Raw genomic sequence first — 18,711 nt, forward strand, 5'->3', positions numbered from 1 at the left:
AGTGTGTGTGTGAATGGGGTGATGTTTTATTAGAGACAGTGTGTGTGAATGGTGTGATGTTTGATTAGGGACAGTGTGTGTGTGAATGGTGTGATGTTTAATTAGGGACAGTGTGTGTGTGAATGGTGTGATGTTTAATTTGGGACAGTATGTGTGAATGTTGTGATGTTTACTTTGGGACAGTGTGTGTGTGAATGGTGTGATGTTTAATTAGGGACAGTGTGTGTGTGAATGGTGTGATATTTAATTAGGGACAGTACGTGTGAATGTTGTGATGTTTACTTAGGGACAGTGTGCGTGCGAATGGTGTGATGTTTAATTCGGGACAGTGTGAATGTTGTAATGTTTACTTAGGGACAGTGTGTGTGTGAATGGTGTGATGTTTAATTAGGGACAGTGTGTGTGTGAATGGTGTGATCTTTAATTAGGGACAGTGTGTGTGTGAATGGTGTGATCTTTAATTAGAGACAGTGTGTGTGTCAATTGTGTGATGTTTCATGAGGGACAGTGTATGTGTGAATGGTGTGATGTTTAATTAGAAGCAGTGTGTGTGAATGGTGTGATGTTTGATTAGGGACAGTGTGTTTGTGAATGGTGTGATGTTTAATTAGGGACAATGTGTGTGTGTGAATGTTGTAATGTTTAATTTGGGACAGTGTGAATGGTGTGATGTTTAATTAGGGACAGTGTGCGTGCGAATGGGGTGATGTTTTATTAGAGACAGTGTGTGTGAATGGTGTGATGTTTGATTAGGGACAGTGTGTGTGTGAATGGTGTGATGTTTAATTAGGGACAGTGTGTGTGTGAATGGTGTGATGTTTAATTTGGGACAGTATGTGTGAATGTTGTGATGTTTACTTAGGAACAGTGTGTGTGTGAATGGTGTGATGTTTAATTAGGGACAGTGTGTGTGTGAATGGTGTGATATTTAATTAGGGACAGTACGTGTGAATGTTGTGATGTTTACTTAGGGACAGTGTGCGTGCGAATGGTGTGATGTTTAATTTGGGACACTGTGAATGGTGTGATGTTTAATTCGGAACTGTGTGTGTGTGAATGGTGTGATGATTAATTTGGGACACTGTGAATGTTGTGATGTTTACTTCGGGACAGTGTGTGTGTGAATGCTGTGATGTTTAATTAGGGACAGTGTGTGTGCGAATGGTGTGATGTTTGATTAGGTACAGTGTGTGTGTGAATGGTGTGATGTTTACTTAAGGACAGAGTGTGTATGAATGGTGTGATGTTTAATTAGGGACAGTGTGTGTGTGAATGGTGTGATGTTTCATTAGAGACAGTGTGTGTGTGAATGGTGTGATGTTTAATTAGGGACAGAGTGTGTCTGAATGGTGTGATGTTTCATTAGAGACAGTGTGTGTGTGATTGGTGTGATGTTTAATTTGGGGCAGTGTGTGTGTGAATGGTGTGATGTTTAATTAGGGACAGTGTGTGTGCGAATGGTGTGGTGTTTCATTAGAGACAGTGTGTGTGTGAATGGTGCGATGTTTAATTACCGACAATGTGTGTGTGAATGGTGTGGTGTTTAATTAGGGACAGTGTGTGTGTGAATGGTGTGATGTTTAATTAGGGACAGTGTGTGTGTGAATGGTGTGGTGTTTAATTAGGGACAGTGTGTGTGTGAATGGTGTGGTGTTTAATTAGGGACAGTGTGTGTGTGAATGGTGTGATGTTCAATTCTGGACAGTGTGTGTGTGAATGGTGTGATGTTTAATTTGGGACAGTGTGAATGGTGTGATGTTTAATTAGGGACAGTGTGTGTGTGTGAATTGTGTGGATGTTTCATGAGGGACTGTGTGTGTGACTGGTGTGATGTTTGATTAGGTACAGTGTGTGTGTGAATGGTGTGATGTTTACTTAAGGACAGAGTGTGGATGAATGGTGTGATGTTTAATTAGGGACAGTGTGTGTGTGAATGGTGTGATGTTTCATTAGAGACAGTGTGTGTGTGAATGGTGTGATGTTTAATTAGGGACAGAGTGTGTGTGAATAGTGTGATGTTTAATTAGGGACAGTGTGTGTGTGAATGGTGTGATGTTTAATTAGGGACAGTGTGTGTGTGAATGGTGTGATGTTTAATTAGGGACAGTGTGTGTGTGAATGGTGTGATCTTTAATTAGAGACAGTGTGTGTGTCAATTGTGTGATGTTTCATGAGGGACAGTGTGTGTGTGAATGGTGTGATGTTTAATTAGGGACAGTGTGTGTGTGAATGGTGTGATGTTTCATTAGAGACAGTGTGTGTGTGAATGGTGTGATGTTTAATTTGGGGGAGTGTGTGTGTGAATGGTGTGATGTTTAATTAGGGACAATGTGTGTGTGAATGGTGCGATGTTTGATTTGGGACAGTGTGTGTGTGAATGGTGTGATGTTTAATTAGGGACAATGTGTGTGTGAATGGTGTGGTGTTTCATTAGAGACAGTGTGTGTGCGAATGGTGTGATGTTTAATTAGGGACAGTGTGTGTGTGAATGGTGTGATGTTTATTTAGAGACAGTGTGTGTGAATGGTGTGATGTTTGAATCGAAAAAGTGTGTGTGTGAATGGTGTGATGATTACTTAGGGACAGTGTGTGTGTGTGAATGGTGTGATGTTTAATTAGTGACAGTGTGTGTGTGTGAATGGTGTGATGTTTAATTCGGGACAGTGTGTGTGTGAATGTTGTGATGTTTACTTAGGGACAGTGTGTGTGTGAATGGTGTGATGTTTAATTCGGGAGAGTGTTTGTGTGTGAATGGTGTGATGTTTAATTAGGGACAGTGTGTGTGTGTGTGAATGGTGTGATGTTTAATTCGGGACAGTGTGTGTGTGAATGGTGTGATCTTTCAATAGAGACAGTGTGTGTGTGAATTGTGTGATTCTTCATGAGGGACAGTGTGTGTGTGAATGGTGTGATGTTTAATTAGGGACAGTGTGTGTGAATGGGGTGAGGTTTAATTAGGGACTATGTGTGTGTGTGAATGGTGTGAGGTTTAATTCGAACAGTGTGTGTGTGAATGGTGTGATCTTTAATTCGAGACAGTGTGTGTTTAAATGGTGTAATGTTTAATTCGGGAAAGTGTGTGTGTGAATGGTGTGATGTTTAATTAGAAACAGTGTGTGTGAATGGTGCAATGTTTGATTTGGCACAGATTGTGTGTGAATGGTGTGATGTTTAATTAGGGACAATGTGTGTGTGAATGGTGTGGTGTTTCATTAGAGACAGTGTGTGTGTGAATGGTGCGATGTTTAATTAGGGACAGTGTGTGCGTGTGAATGGTGTGATGTTTCATTAGCGACAGTGTGTGTATGAATGGTGCGATGTTTAGTTAAGGACAGAGTGTGTGTGAATGGTGTGATGTTTAATTAGGGACAGTACGTGTGAATGTTGTGATGTTTACTTCGGGACAGTGTGTGTGTGAATGGTGTGATGTTTGATTTGGGACGGTGTGTGTGTGAATGGTGTGGTGTTTCATTAGAGACAGTGTGAGTGTGTGAGTGCTGTGATGATTAATTCGAGACAGTGTGTGTGTGAATTGTGTGATGTTTCATGAGGGACAGTGTATGTGTGAATGGTGTGATGTTTAATTAGGGACAGTGTGTGTGTGAATGGTGTGATGTTTAATTAGCGACAGTGTGTGTGTGAATGGTGTAATGTTTGATTCGGGACAGTGTGTGTGTGAATGGTGTAATGTTTCATTAGAGACAGTGTGTGTGTGTGAGTGCTGTGATGATTAATTCGAGACAGTGTGTGTGTGAATTGTGTGATGTTTCATGAGGGACAGTGTATGTGTGAATGGTGTGATGTTTAATTAGGGACAGTGTGTGTGTGAATGGTGTGATGTTTAATTAGGGACAGTGTGTGTGTGAATGGTGTGATGTTTAATTAGAGACAGTGTGTGTGTGTGAATTGTGTGATGTTTCATGAGGGACAGTGTGTGTGTGACTGGTGTGATGCTTGATTCGGGACAGTGTGTGTGTGAATGGTGTGATGTTTAATAAGGGACAGTGTGTGTGTGAATGGTGTGATGTTTAAATAGGGACAGTGTGAGAGTGAATGGGGTGATGTTTAATTAGAGCCAGTGTGTGTGAATGGGGTGATGTTTAATTCGGGACAGTGTGAATGTTGTAATGTTTACTTAGGGACAGTGTGTGTGTGAATGGTGTGATGTTTAATTAGGGACAGTGTGTGTGTGAATGGTGTGATCTTTAATTAGGGACAGTGTGTGTGTGAATGGTGTGATCTTTAATTCGAGACAGTGTGTGTGTCAATTGTGTGATGTTTCATGAGGGACAGTGTATGTGTGAATGGTGTGATGTTTAATTAGAGACAGTGTGTGTGAATGGTCTGATGTTTGATTAGGGACAGTGTGTGTGTGAATGGTGTGATGTTTAATTAGGGACAATGTGTGTGTGTGAATGTTGTAATGTTTAATTTGGGACAGTGTGAATGGTGTGATGTTTAATTAGGGACAGTGTGTGTGTGAATGGGGTGATGTTTTATTAGAGACAGTGTGTGTGAATGGTGTGATGTTTGATTAGGGACAGTGTGTGTGTGAATGGTGTGATGTTTAATTAGGGACAGTGTGTGTGTGAATGGTGTGATGTTTAATTTGGGACAGTATGTGTGAATGTTGTGATGTTTACTTAGGGACAGTGTGTGTGTGAATGGTGTGATGTTTAATTAGGGACAGTGTGTGTGTGAATGGTGTGATATTTAATTAGGGACAGTACGTGTGAATGTTGTGATGTTTACTTAGGGACAGTGTGCGTGCGAATGGTGTGATGTTTAATTCGGGACAGTGTGAATGTTGTAATGTTTACTTAGGGACAGTGTGTGTGTGAATGGTGTGATGTTTAATTAGGGACAGTGTGTGTGTGTGAATGGTGTGATCTTTAATTAGGGACAGTGTGTGTGTGAATGGTGTGATCTTTAATTAGAGACAGTGTGTGTGTCAATTGTGTGATGTTTCATGAGGGACAGTGTATGTGTGAATGGCGTGATGTTTAATTAGAAGCAGTGTGTGTGAATGGTGTGATGTTTGATTAGGGACAGTGTGTTTGTGAATGGTGTGATGTTTAATTCGGGACAATGTGTGTGTGTGAATGTTGTAATGTTTAATTTGGGACAGTGTGAATGGTGTGATGTTTAATTAGGGACAGTGTGCGTGCGAATGGGGTGATGTTTTATTAGAGACAGTGTGTGTGAATGGTGTGATGTTTGATTAGGGACAGTGTGTGTGTGAATGGTGTGATGTTTAATTAGGGACAGTGTGTGTGTGAATGGTGTGATGTTTAATTTGGGACAGTATGTGTGAATGTTGTGATGTTTACTTAGGGACAGTGTGTGTGTGAATGGTGTGATGTTTAATTAGGGACAGTGTGTGTGTGAATGGTGTGATATTTAATTAGGGACAGTACGTGTGAATGTTGTGATGTTTACTTAGGGACAGTGTGCGTGCGAATGGTGTGATGTTTAATTTGGGACACTGTGAATGGTGTGATGTTTAATTCGGAACTGTGTGTGTGTGAATGGTGTGATGATTAATTTGGGACACTGTGAATGTTGTGATGTTTACTTCGGGACAGTGTGTGTGTGAATGCTGTGATGTTTAATTAGGGACAGTGTGTGTGTGAATGGTGTGATGTTTCATTAGAGACAGTGTGTGTGTGAATGGTGTGATGTTTAATTAGGGACAGAGTGTGTCTGAATGGTGTGATGTTTCATTAGAGACAGTGTGTGTGTGATTGGTGTGATGTTTAATTTGGGGCAGTGTGTGTGTGAATGGTGTGATGTTTAATTAGGGACAGTGTGTGTGCGAATGGTGTGGTGTTTCATTAGAGACAGTGTGTGTGTGAATGGTGCGATGTTTAATTAGCGACAATGTGTGTGTGAATGGTGTGGTGTTTAATTAGGGACAGTGTGTGTGTGAATGGTGTGATGTTTAATTAGGGACAGTGTGTGTGTGAATGGTGTGGTGTTTAATTAGGGACAGTGTGTGTGTGAATGGTGTGGTGTTTAATTAGGGACAGTGTGTGTGTGAATGGTGTGATGTTCAATTCTGGACAGTGTGTGTGTGAATGGTGTGATGTTTAATTTGGGACAGTGTGAATGGTGTGATGTTTAATTAGGGACAGTGTGTGTGTGTGAATTGTGTGGATGTTTCATGAGGGACTGTGTGTGTGACTGGTGTGATGTTTGATTAGGTACAGTGTGTGTGTGAATGGTGTGATGTTTACTTAAGGACAGAGTGTGTATGAATGGTGTGATGTTTAATTAGGGACAGTGTGTGTGTGAATGGTGTGATGTTTCATTAGAGACAGTGTGTGTGTGAATGGTGTGATGTTTAATTAGGGACAGTGTGTGTGTGAATGGTGTGATCTTTAATTAGAGACAGTGTGTGTGTCAATTGTGTGATGTTTCATGAGGGACAGTGTGTGTGTGAATGGTGTGATGTTTAATTAGGGACAGTGTGTGTGTGAATGGTGTGATGTTTCATTAGAGACAGTGTGTGTGTGAATGGTGTGATGTTTAATTAGGGACAGAATGTGTGTGAATGGTGTGATGTTTAATTAGGGACTTTGTGTGTGTGAATGGTCTGATGTTTCATTAGAGACAGTGTGTGTGTGAATGGTGTGATGTTTAATTAGGGACAGTGTGTGTGAATGTTGTGATGTTTACTTAGGGACAGTGTGTGTGTGAATGGTGTGATGTTTAATTAGGGACAGCACGTGTGAATGTTGTGATGTTTACTTAGGGACAGTGTGTGTGTGAATGGTGTGAAGTTTAATTAGGGACAGTGTGTGTGTGAATGGTGTGATGTTTAATTCGGGACAGTGTGTGTGTGAATGGTGTGATGTTTAATTAGGGACAGTGTGTGTGTGAATGGTGTGATGTTTAATTAGGGACAGTGTGTGAGTGAATGGTGTGATGTTTGATTAGGGACAGTGTGTGTGTGTGAATGGTGTGATGTTTGATTCGGGACAGTGTGTGTGTGAATGGTGTGATGTTTGATTAGGGACAGTGTGTGTGTGTGAATGGTGTGATGTTTGATTCGGGACAGTGTGTGTGTGAATGGTGTGATGTTTGATTCGGGACAGTGTGTGTGTGATCTCCCGGTGTAGGAATGTGATTACATTGACCCTGACCTGTGTGCAGTGTGTTTAATTGATGCATCATGTTTTGGAAATTAGTTATCATTGTTACTTGAAATTTAACTGCAAATCAAGCGTTACTTTCAATAAAATCTAAACACTATTTATTGTGATCAAGCAGATTTGTAGGCAACGTTTTAAATGATGTTTGTGTTCTTGTGTGTGTTGAAATTCCCACTAAGCTTTCCTGGATGTTGTGATTATATTCTTGCCTGAGTTTTCTGGATCTCGAGATAGTGTTGAAGACTGATCATTCTTACCATATGCATTCGGTACAAGATGCTAATCCCCAGCGTCATGAAGGGTTTGGAGAAGTCAATCACTTTCTCTCTCTCTGCAGTGATCGTGAAGGCAGCTACAGCAAGGTCCGCTTTCTAAAAGTACACAAACACAGTGTCATCCCACACAATTCACATCTCTCACTGTCTCTATCTCTGTCTCTATCTCTGTCTCTCTCTTTCTCCTTCTTTCTTTCTGTCCGTTCTTTTCTGTATTTCTGTCTGACTCTCTCCCCCTCGCTCCACAACTCTTTGTGTTTCAGTCTTTTTCCTCTCTCTCTTGCTCACCCTGTCTCTCTCACCGTCTTGCTCTAATTGTGTTTCTTTCTCCTTGCTTCTTCACTCTGTCTCTCGCACTCTGCCTCCATCTGTTTAACAGGCTTAAGGGGTGAATGGGCCTCCCCCTGTTCCTGCGAGACGTGCTTGAGAGGCTGAATGGTCTCCTCCTGTTTTTGTGTAACAGGCCCGAGGGGTTGAATGGGCCTCTCTCTGATTCAGTCCAATAGGATCAAGAGGGGCTGAATTACCCCCTCCAGTTCCTGTGTACCAGTATCCAGGGGCTGACTGGCCTCCTTATGTCCTGTGTTACCCCACTCCAAGCTGTTTGATGTGCCTTTGTTAGCCAGTGCCAGTCTTGCCCTGTGCAGGACACCTACCCTCTGGATGAGTTCCCCAACCATGCCAGTCCATGAACCGTTTGACTCGGGAGCTCCATACAGTCCATCTTCCACCAGTTTGATCTTAAAATTAAACTTCAGGATGTCTCCCAGCTCCTTCAGCATGTCCACACAAAACCCCTCATATCGATCATTCTCCATCAATTCCTGAAAATTACGTTTCCTCATCACGTACGGATTTTCCTATTGGGACACAGAACCGAAATGTGAGTGTGCACGCTTGTGATACACAACTTCTCACTCACCGATTCACACCTTCGCTCTCACACTCACCGATTCACACCTTCGCTCTCACACTCACCGATTCACACCTTCGCTCTCACACTCGCCGATTCACACCTTCGCTCTCACACTCACCGATTCACACCTTCGCTCTCACACTCGCCGATTCACACCTTTGCTCTCACACTCACCGATTCACACCTCCAAGCTCACAGAGGTCAGGGATTGTCTGATGGGCAGCAATTGTGGGGTTTGTGTGTGTGAGACGGGGCAGGGGTGGGAGGATAAGAGGGCATCGGATTGGGGGAGGGGCACGAGGCAAAGCGTGTCAGTGTCTGAGGGTGTGGATTTGCAGCTAAGGGTGTGGGGTGATAGGGGCAGGCAGGATGGGGCAAGGGCTGGAGAGTGGAGATTTGAGTGTTGGATATGGGTATTTTTATGTTTATTTATCAGTGTCACCAGTCAGCTTACATTAACACTGCAATGAAGTTACTGTGAAAATCCCCGAGTTACCACACTCTGGCATCTGTTTGGGTTCACTGAGGGAGAATTTAGCATGGCCAATGCACCTAACCAGCACATCTTTCAGACTGTGGGAGGAAACCAGAGCACCCAGAGGAAACCCACGCAGACACGGGGAGAATGTGCAGACTCCACACAGACATTGACCCAAGGCCAGGAATTGAACATGGTGCTGTGAGGCAGCAGTGCTGTGAGGGGCAGGGACTGTGAGGGGCAGGGACTGTGAGGGGCAGGGACTGTGAGGGGCAGGGACTGTGAGGGTCAGGGACTGTGAGGCAGCAGGGACTGTGAGGGGCAGGGACTGTGAGGGGCAGGGACTGTGAGGGGCAGGGACTGTGAGGGGCAGGGACTGTGAGGGGCAGGGACTGGCAGGGGCAGGGACTGGCAGGGGCAGGGACTGGCAGGGGCAGGGACTGGGAGTGGCAGGGACTGGGAGGGGCAGGGACTGGGAGGGGCAGGGACTGGGAGGGGCAGGGACTGGGAGGGGCAGGGACTGGGAGGGGCAGGGACTGGGAGGGGCAGGGACTGGGAGGGGCAGGGACTGGGAGGGGCAGGGACTGGGAGGGGCAGGGACTGGAGTCTGAAGAGATAGGAGAGGCACTAAATGAATATTTTTCGTCGGTATTCACACTGGAGAGGGACAGTGTTGTTGAGGGGAGTACTGAGATGCAGGCTGTTGGACTGGATGCGATTGATGTTCATAAGGAGGAGGTGTTAGCAATTCTGGAAAGGGTAAAAATAGATAAGTCCCCTGTGCCGGATGGGATTTATCCTAGGATTCTCTGGGAGGCTAGAGAGGAGATTGCAGAGCCTTTGGCTTTGATCTTTGTGTCGTCATTGTCTACAGGAACAGTGCCAGAATACTGGAGGATAGCAAATGTTGTCCCTTTGTTCAAGAAGGGGAGTAGGGACAACCCTGGTGATTATAGACCGGTGAGCCTTACTTCTGTTGTGGGCAAAGTATTGGAAAGGATTATAAGAGATAGGATTTATAATCACCTAGAAAGGAATAATTTGATTAGGGATAGTCAGCACGGTTTTTTGAAGGGTAGGTCGTGTCTCACAAACCTTATTGAGTTCTTTGAGAAGGTGACCAAAGAGGTGGATGAGGGTAAAGCAGTTGATGTGGTGTATATGGATTTCAGCAAAGCGTTTGATAAGGTTCCCCATGGTAAGCTTTTGCAGAAAATACGGACACATGGGATTGAGGGTGATTTAGTGGTTTGGATCAGGAATTGGCTAGCTGTAAGAAAACAAAGGGTGGTGGTTGATGGGAAATATTCATCCTGGAGTTCAGTTACTAGTGGTGTACCGCAAGGATCTGTTTTGGGGCCGCTGCTGTTTGTCATGTTTATAAATGACTTGGATGAGGGCGTGGAAGGATGGATTAGTAAATTTGCGGATGACACTAAAGTCGGTGGAGTTGTAGACAGTGCAGAGGGAAGTGGCAGGTTACAGAGGGACATAGATAAGCTGCAGAGCTGGGCTGAGAGGTGGCAAATGGAGTTTAATGCGGAAAAGTGTGAGGTGATTCACTTTGGAAGGAGTAACAGGAATACAGAGTACTGGGCTAATGGTATGATACTTGGTAGTGTGGATGAACAGAGGGATCTGGGTGTCCATGTGCATAGATCCCTGAAAGTTGGCACCCAGGTTGATAGGGTTGTTAAGAAGGCGTACGGTGTGTTAGCTTTTATTGGTAGAGGGATTGAGTTTCGGAGCCAGGAGGTCATGCTGCAACTGTACAAAACTCTGGTGCGGCCGCATTTGGAGTATTGCGTACAGTTCTGGTCGCCGTATTATAGGAAAGATGTGGAAGTGTTGGAAAGGGTGCAGAGGAGATTTACCAGGATGTTGCCTGGTATGGTGGGAAAATCGTATGAGGAAAGGCTGAGGGGCTTGAGGTTGTTTTCGTTAGAGAGAAGAAGGTTAAGAGGTGACTTAATAGAGGCATACAAGATGATCAGAGGATTAGATAGGGTGGATAGTGAGAACCTTTTTCCTCGGATGGTGTTGGCTAGCACGAGGGGACATAGCTTTAAATTGAGGGGTGAGAGATATAGGACAGATGTTAGAGGTAGGTTCTTTACTCAGAGAGTAGTAAGGGCGTGGAATGCCCTGCCTGCAGCAGTGGTGGACTCATCAACGTTGAGAGCGTTCAAGTGGTTATTGGATAAACATATGGATGATATTGGAATAGTGTAGATTAGAGGGGCTTTAGATTGGTACCACTGGTCGGCGCAACATCGAGGGCCGAAGGGCCTGTACTGCGTTGTAATGTTCTATGTTCTATGGGAGGGGCAGGGACTGGCAGGGGCAGGGACTGGGAGGGGCAGGGACTGGGAGGGGCAGGGACTGGGAGGGGCAGGGACTGGGAGGGGCAGGGGCTGGGAGGGGCAGGGGCTGGGAGGGGCTGGGAGGGGCAGGGGCTGGGAGGGGCTGGGAGGGGCAGGGGCTGGGAGGGGCAGGGGCTGGGAGGGGCAGGGGCTGGGAGGGGCAGGGGCTGGGAGGGGCAGGGGCTGGGAGGGGCAGGGGCTGGGAGGGGCAGGGACTGGGAGGGGCAGGGACTGGGAGGGGCAGGGACTGGGAGGGGCAGGGACTGGGAGGGGCAGGGACTGGGAGGGGCAGGGACTGGGAGGGGCAGGGACTGGGAGGGGCAGCGACTGGGAGGGGCAGCGACTGGGAGGGGCAGCGACTGGGAGGGGCAGCGACTGGGAGGGGCAGCGACTGGGAGGGGCAGGGACTGGGAGGGGCAGGGACTGGGAGGGGCAGGGACTGGGAGGGGCAGGGGCTGGGGCTGGGAGGGGCAGGGACTGGGAGGGGCAGGGGCTGGGAGGGGCAGGGGCTGGGAGGGGCAGGGGCTGGGAGGGGCAGGGACTGGGAGGGGCAGGGACTGGGAGGGGCAGGGACTGGGAGGGGCAGGGACTGGGAGGGGCAGGAACTGGGAGGGGCAGGGACTGGGAGGGGCAGGGGCTGGGAGGGGCAGGGGCTGGGAGGGGCAGGGGCTGGGAGGGGCAGGGACTGGGAGGGGCAGGGACTGGTTGGGTAGAGGAGGTGAACTCACCAAGATGGTGGTGACAATAAGAGTTTTATTGATGAGCGTCTCAGAAACATTGATATCGAGGAAAGTAGCGTCCATTATCAGGCCTCGAGTTGAGTGCCAACTCCCAATCTGAGAGAGACAGAGAGAGAGATAATTAAACCAGCACCATCAACAATGCACCCACATTCACACCCAGAGTCTAGGAGCCCGAGCAGAACGACCCAGACTGAACCACAACAGGGAGAGAGTCAGCACCTTCAGGGGAGAGGGAGAGGATAATAGATCATAGAAACCCTACAGTGCAGAAGGAGGCCATTCGGTCCATCAAGTCTGCACTGACAATAATCCCACCCCAGGCCCTATCCCCACAACCCCACAGATTTACCCCACAAATCCACCCCACAAATCCCTCTAACCCACACATCCCAGGATACTATGGACAATCTAGCATGGCCAATGCATCTTACCCGCACATCTCTGGACTGTGGGAGGAAACCGGAGCACCTGGAGGAAACCCACGCAGACACGGGGAGAATGTGCAAACTCCACACAGACAGTGACCCAACCCAGGAATCAAACCCAGGTCCCTGGGGCTGTGAGGCAGCAGTGCTAACCACTGTGCCGCCCAAAATCAAACAGACACACTGCTGTGCTGTCATGGAACTTGGCTTGCCTCACACCTTCTGGGGAGAGAGATTCAGCACTTTCTGGGGAGAAAGGAGAGAGAGTCAGCACCTTCAGGGGAAGGTGAGAGTCAGAGTAGAACGCTTGAAGAGTATAGAGGGTGTAGGAGTAGAATTAAAAGAGAAATCAAGAGGGCAAAAAGGGGACACGAGACTGTTTTGGCAGATAAGGCAAAGGAGAATCCAAAGTGCTTCTACAAAAACATAAAGGGCAAAAGAGTAACAAGGGAGAGAGTAGAGTCTTTTAAGGATCAACAAGGTCATCTATGTGTGGATTCACAAGAGATGGGCGAGATTCTAAAAGAATATTTCTCATCAGTATTTACTGTTGAGAAAAGCATGGATGTTAGGGAACTTGGGGAAACAAAGAGTGATGTCTTGAGGAGTGTATATATAACAGAGAAGGAAGTGCTGGAAGTCTTAAAGCACATCAAGGTCGATAAATCCCTGGGATCTGATGAAGTGTATCCCAGGACACTGTGGGAGGCTAGGGAGGAAATTGCGGGTTCCCTAGGGAAGATATTTGAATCAATAGTCACAGGTGAGATGCCTGAAGATTGGAGGGTGGCAAATGTTGTGCCTTTGTTTAAGAAGGTCTGCAGGGAAAAGCTGGGGAACTGTAGTGGGCAAGTTGTTAGAAGGTATTTTGAGAGACAGGATCTACAGGCATTTAGAGATACAAGGACTGATTCGGGACATCAGCTTTGTGAGTGGAAAAATCATATCTCACCAATTTGATTGAGTTTTTTGAAGGGGTAACCAAGAAGGTAGATGAGGGCAATGCAGTTGATGTTGTCTACATGGACTTTAGCAAGGCCTTTGACAAGGTACCAGATGGTAGATTGTTGCATAAGGTTAAATCTCATGGGATCCAGAGTGAAGTAGCCAAATGGATACAAAATTGGCTTGATGACAGAAGACAGAGGGTGGTTGTAGAGGGATGTTTTTCAAACTGAAGGCCTGTGACCAGCGATGTGCCTCAGGGATCAGTGCTGGGTCCACTGTTATTTATCATTTATATTCATGATTTGGATGAGAATTTAGTAGGCATTGTGAGTACGTTTGCAGATGACACCAAAATTGGTGGCATAATGGACAGTGAAGGCTATCTCGGATTGCAACGGGATCTTTATCATTTGGGCTAGTGGGCCGACGAGTGGAGTTTAATTTAGATAAATGCAAAGTGATGCATTTTGGTCGATCGAACCAGGGCAGGACTTACTCAGTTAATGGTAGGGCGTTGGGGAGAGTTACAGAACAAAGAGATTATGGGGTATAGGTTCATAGCTCCTTGAAAGTGGAGTCACAGGTGGACAGAGTGGTGAAGAAGGCATTCGGCATGCTTGGTTTCATTGGTCAGAACATTGAATGCAGGAGTTGGGACGTCTTGTTGAAGTTGTACAAGTCATTGGTAAGGCCACACTTGGAATAGTGTGTATAGTTTTGGTCACCTTATTACAGAAAGGATATTATTAAACTAGAAAGAGTGCAGGAAAGATTTACTAGGATGTCACCGGAACTTGATGGTTTGAGTCATAAGGAGAGCCTGGATAGACTGAGACTTTTTTCTCTGGAGCGTAAGAGGTTGAGGGGTGATCTTATAGAGGTCTATAAAGTAATGAGGGGCATAGATCAGCTAAATAGTCAACATATTTTCCCAAAGCTAGGGGAGCCTAAAAGTAGAGGGCATAGGTTTAAGGTGAGAGGGAAGAGATACAAAAGGGTCCAAAGGGGCAATTTTTTCACACAGAAGGTGGTGAGTGTTTGGAACAAGCTTCCAGAAGTAGTAGTAGAGACGGGTACAATTTTGTCTTTTAAAAAGCTTTTAGACGGTTACATGGGTACGATGGGTGTAGAGGGATATGGGCCAAATGCGGGCAATTTGGACTAGCCTAGGGGTTAAAAATAGGCGGCATGGACAAGTTGAGCCAAAGGGCCTCTTTCCTTGCTGTAAACCTCTATGACTCTATGACCTTCAGGGAAGGGAGAGAGAGAATCAGCACCTTCAGGGGGAGAGAGAGAGAGTGAGTCAGCACCTTCAGGGGAGAGAGAGAGAGAGTGAGTCAGCACCTTCAGGGGAGAGGGAGAGAGAGTGAGTCAGCACCTTCAGGGGAGAGGGAGAGAGTGAGTCAGCACCTTCAGGGGGAGAGAGAGAGAGAGTCAGCACCTTCAAGGGAGAGAGAGAGAGTCAGTCAGCACCTTCAGGGGAGAGAGAGAGAGTGAGTCAGCACCTTCAGGGGAGAGGGAGAGAGAGTGAGTCAGCACCTTCAGGGGAGAGGGAGAGAGTGAGTCAGCACCTTCAGGGGGAGAGAGAGAGAGAGTCAGCACCTTCAAGGGAGAGAGAGAGAGAGTGAGTCAGCACCTTCAGGGGAGAGAGAGACAGTCAGCACCTGAGAATCATAGAAACCCTACAGTGCAGAAGGCGGCCATTCGGTCCATTCAGTCTGCACCAACAACAATCCCACCCGAGACCCTATCCCCACAGATTTACACTGCAAATCCCTCTAACCCACACATCCCGGGACACTATGGGAAATCTAGCATGGCCAATCAATCTAACCCGCACATCTTTGAACTGAGAGAGGAAACCGGAGCACCCGGAGGAAGCCCACGCAGACACGGGGAGAACGTACAAGCTTCACTCAGACAGTGACCCCAGCCTGGAATCGAACCCAGGTGCCTGGAGCTGTGAGGCAGCAGTGCGAACCACTGTGCCACCGTGCTGCCCAAAATCAAAACAGACACTGCTGCCATGCTGTCATTGAACTTGGCACGCCTCACACGGGTAATGTATTAGTATGGATAGAGGATTGGTTAACTAACAGAAAGCAAAGAGTGGGGGTAAATGGGTGTTTTTCTGGTTGGCGATCAGTGACTAGTGGTGTGCCTCAGGGATCAGTGTTGGGACCGCAATTGTTTACAATTTACACAGATGATTTGGACTTGGGGACCAAGTGTCGTGTGTCAAAATTCACAGATGACACCGAGATGGGTGGAAGAGCAAAGTGTGCAGAGGCTGCTGAAAGTCTACAAAGGGATATAGATAATCTAAGTGAGTGGGCGAGGGTCTGGCAGATGGAGTACAAATGTTGGTAAATGTGAGGTCATCCATTTGGGGAGGAATAACAGCAAAATGGACTATTATTTAAATGGTAAAAAATTGCAGCATGCTGCTGTGCAGAGAGACCTGGGTGTCCTTGAGCAGGAATCTCAAGGAGTTGGTTTGCAGGTGCAGCAGGTAATTAAGAAGGCAAATGCAATTTTGTCCTTCATTGCTAGAGGGATGGAGTTTAAAAACAGCGAGATTATGTTGCAGCTGTATAAGGTGCTGGTGAGGCCACACCTGGAGTACTGTGTACAGTTTTGATCTCCTTACTTGAGAAAGGATATACTGGCACTGGAGGGGGTGCAGAGGAGATTCACTCGGTTGATTCCGGAGTTGAGAGCGTTGGCTTATGAGGAGAGACTGAGTAGACTGGGGCTATACTCATTGGAATTCAGAAGAATGAGGGGAGATCTCAGAGAAATATATAAGATCATGAAGGAAAAAGATAAGATAGAAGCAGGGAACTTGTTTCCACTGGCGGGTGAAACTAGAACTAGGGGACATGGCCTCAAAATAAGGGGAAGCAGATTTAGGACTGAGTTGAGGAGGAACGTCTTCACACAAAGGGTTGTGAATGTGTGGAATTCCTGCCCAGTGAAGCAGTTGAGGCTACCTCATTGAATGTTTTTAAAGCAAGGATAGATAAATTTTTGAACAGTAAAGGAATTAAGGGTTATGGTGAGTGGGCGGGTAAGTGGAGCTGAGTCCACAAAAAGATCAGCCATGTTCTTATTGAATGGCAGAGCAGGCTCGAGGGGCCAGATGGCCTACTCCTGCTCCTATTTCTAATGTTATTATGTTCTTATGTTCACCTTAAGGGGAGGGAGAGAGTGAGTCGGGCACCTTCAGGGGAGAGAGAGCGATAGAGAGTCAGCACCTTCAGGGGAGAGAGAGAGAGAATCGGCACCTTCAGGGGAGGGAGAGTCAGCACCTTAAGGGGAGAGAGAGAGTCAGCACCTTCTGGGGAGAGAGAGAGAGAGTCAGCACCTTCTGGGGAGCAAAAGAGAGTCGGCACCTTCAGTGGTGAGAGAGAAAGAGAGGCAGAACATTCAGGGGAGAGAGAGAGTCACCATCTCAGGGGAAGGGCTCGATACTTAAATTTGTTTCTTGCTCCATTGAGAACATGAGTAAGGAAGTTATTCGCCATCCATCCCACCCTCAGTGGATATTCCGGTGATTTCCCCCGGCCCACACTCACAGCACTGCTCCTACCTGTTTGTGACCATTCTTTCCCTGCTCGAGGATCCGCAGTGTGTAATTCATCCTCTGGCCTTTACTGTTAAACTCCACACGACCTGTCAACCCTTCATACTCCACCTATCCAGGAGAGGGAGAGGGGGAGGGAGGGAGAGGGAGGGAGGGAGAGGGAGGGAGGGAGAGGGAGGGAGGGAGGGAGAGGGAGGGAGGGAGGGAGAGGGAGGGAGGGAGAGGGAGGGGGAGAGGGAGGGAGAGGGAGGGGGAGAGGGAGGGAGGGAGGGGGAGAGGGAGGGAGGGAGGGGGAGAGGGAGGGAGGGGGAGAGGGAGGGAGGGAGGGGGAGAGGGAGGGAGGGAGGGGGAGAGGGAGGGAGGGAGGGGGGAGAGGGAGGGAGGGAGGGGGAGAGGGAGGGAGGGAGGGGGAGAGGGAGGGAGGGAGGGGGAGAGGGAGGGAGGGAGGGGGAGAGGGAGGGAGGGAGGGGGAGAGGGAGGGAGGGAGGGGGAGAGGGAGGGAGGGAGGGGGAGAGGGAGGGAGGGGGAGAGGGAGGGAGGGAGGGGGAGAGGGAGGGAGGGAGGGAGGGGGAGAGGGAGGGAGGGGGAGAGGGAGGGAGGGAGGGGGAGAGGGAGGGAGGGAGGGGGAGAGGGAGGGAGGGAGGGGGAGAGGGAGGGAGGGAGGGGGAGAGGGAGGGAGGGAGAGGGAAGGGGAGAGGGAGGGAGAGGGAGGGGGAGAGGGAGGGAGGGAGGGAGGGGGAGAGGGAGGGAGGGAGGGAGGGGGACAGAGAGCAAGGAGAAGTTACAGAGATAGAGAGACAGGGAAATCGGCAGAAGGAGAAAGAGAGTGAGACAGAGATGGAGCGCAACAGACAGAGACAATGATAAAGAACAATTAAGAGAGAAATGAGACAGACAGAGACACAGGCAGAAAGAAGGAGGGAAACAGAGAGACAGAAAGCAAAAATGTATAGAGAAGAAAGAAAAATCAGGACGTGTTTTTTGGGGAGAAGTTCAAACATCAGTGATGAGTTACTGTTACCCAGAGCATTCACCAGTTCCTGCTCATTGTCAAGAAAGAGCTTTTATATTAACACAGACTGAGTGTGCACACACGAACCCTGCCTCACACCAGGAGACCAACAGGTACATGCATCAACAAGGGCGCTCTTCACCAGGGGGTATGCCTCAGCGGTGGGGTGCAGGCCTTGGGTGGAGAGGGGGGCAGGCCTCGGGCGGGGCTGGGGGGGGAGAGGCAGACGTCGGGCGGGCGGGGGGGCAGGCCTCGGGCGGAGCGGGGGGGGAGAGGCAGGCGTCGGGCGGGAGGGCTGGGCCTCGGGCGGGGCGGGGGGCCAGGCCTCGGACGGGGGGGCGGGCCTCGGGGTGGGGTGGGCCTCAGTGGGGCGGGCATCAGGGAGGCAGGCCTCGGGGGGGGGGTGGGCCTTAGGAGGGGGCTGGGGGCAGGCATCGGGTGGGGCAAGGGGCAAATCTCGGGCGGGGCGGGGGGCAGGGCTGGGGGCAAATCTCGGGCGGGACGAGGGCAGGCCTTGGGCGGGTAGGGGGATCCGGGCCTCGGATGGGGCGGGGGGCCGGGCCTTGGGTGGGGCGGGGGAGCCGGGCCTCAGGCGGGGCGGGGGAGCCGGGCCTCAGGCGGGGCGGGAGAGCTGGGCCTCAGGCGGGGCGGGGGAGCTGGGCCTCAGGCGGGGCGGGGGAACCGGGCCTCAGGCGGGGCGGGGGAACCGGGCCTCAGGCGGGGCGGGGGAACCGGGCCTCAGGCGGGGCGGGCGGCTGGGCCTCGGGGGGGGCTGGTGGGGAGGGGTCGGCCACGGGGTGGAGCGGGCCTC

At 48.7% G+C, this 18,711-nt stretch overlaps 1 protein-coding gene across 1 annotated transcript in view; it reads right to left on the reverse strand.

Annotated features, from left to right (window-relative positions):
• LOC144486487 (glutamate receptor ionotropic, kainate 5-like) overlaps positions 1-18,711 on the reverse strand; it is a gene marked incomplete at its 5' end in the record, with an annotated part of 457,902 nt that overhangs the window by 50,087 nt on the left and 389,104 nt on the right. The window contains 4 exons of the mRNA XM_078204531.1: positions 7,412-7,525; positions 8,086-8,289; positions 11,915-12,022; positions 16,895-16,999. Coding sequence (XP_078060657.1) covers positions 7,412-7,525; positions 8,086-8,289; positions 11,915-12,022; positions 16,895-16,999 — 531 coding nt within the window. The remainder of the gene's footprint in view (positions 1-7,411; positions 7,526-8,085; positions 8,290-11,914; positions 12,023-16,894; positions 17,000-18,711) is intronic.

This window comes from Mustelus asterias, unplaced genomic scaffold (genome assembly GCF_964213995.1).
Source record: "Mustelus asterias unplaced genomic scaffold, sMusAst1.hap1.1 HAP1_SCAFFOLD_364, whole genome shotgun sequence".
NCBI classification, from domain to species: Eukaryota; Metazoa; Chordata; class Chondrichthyes; order Carcharhiniformes; family Triakidae; genus Mustelus; species Mustelus asterias.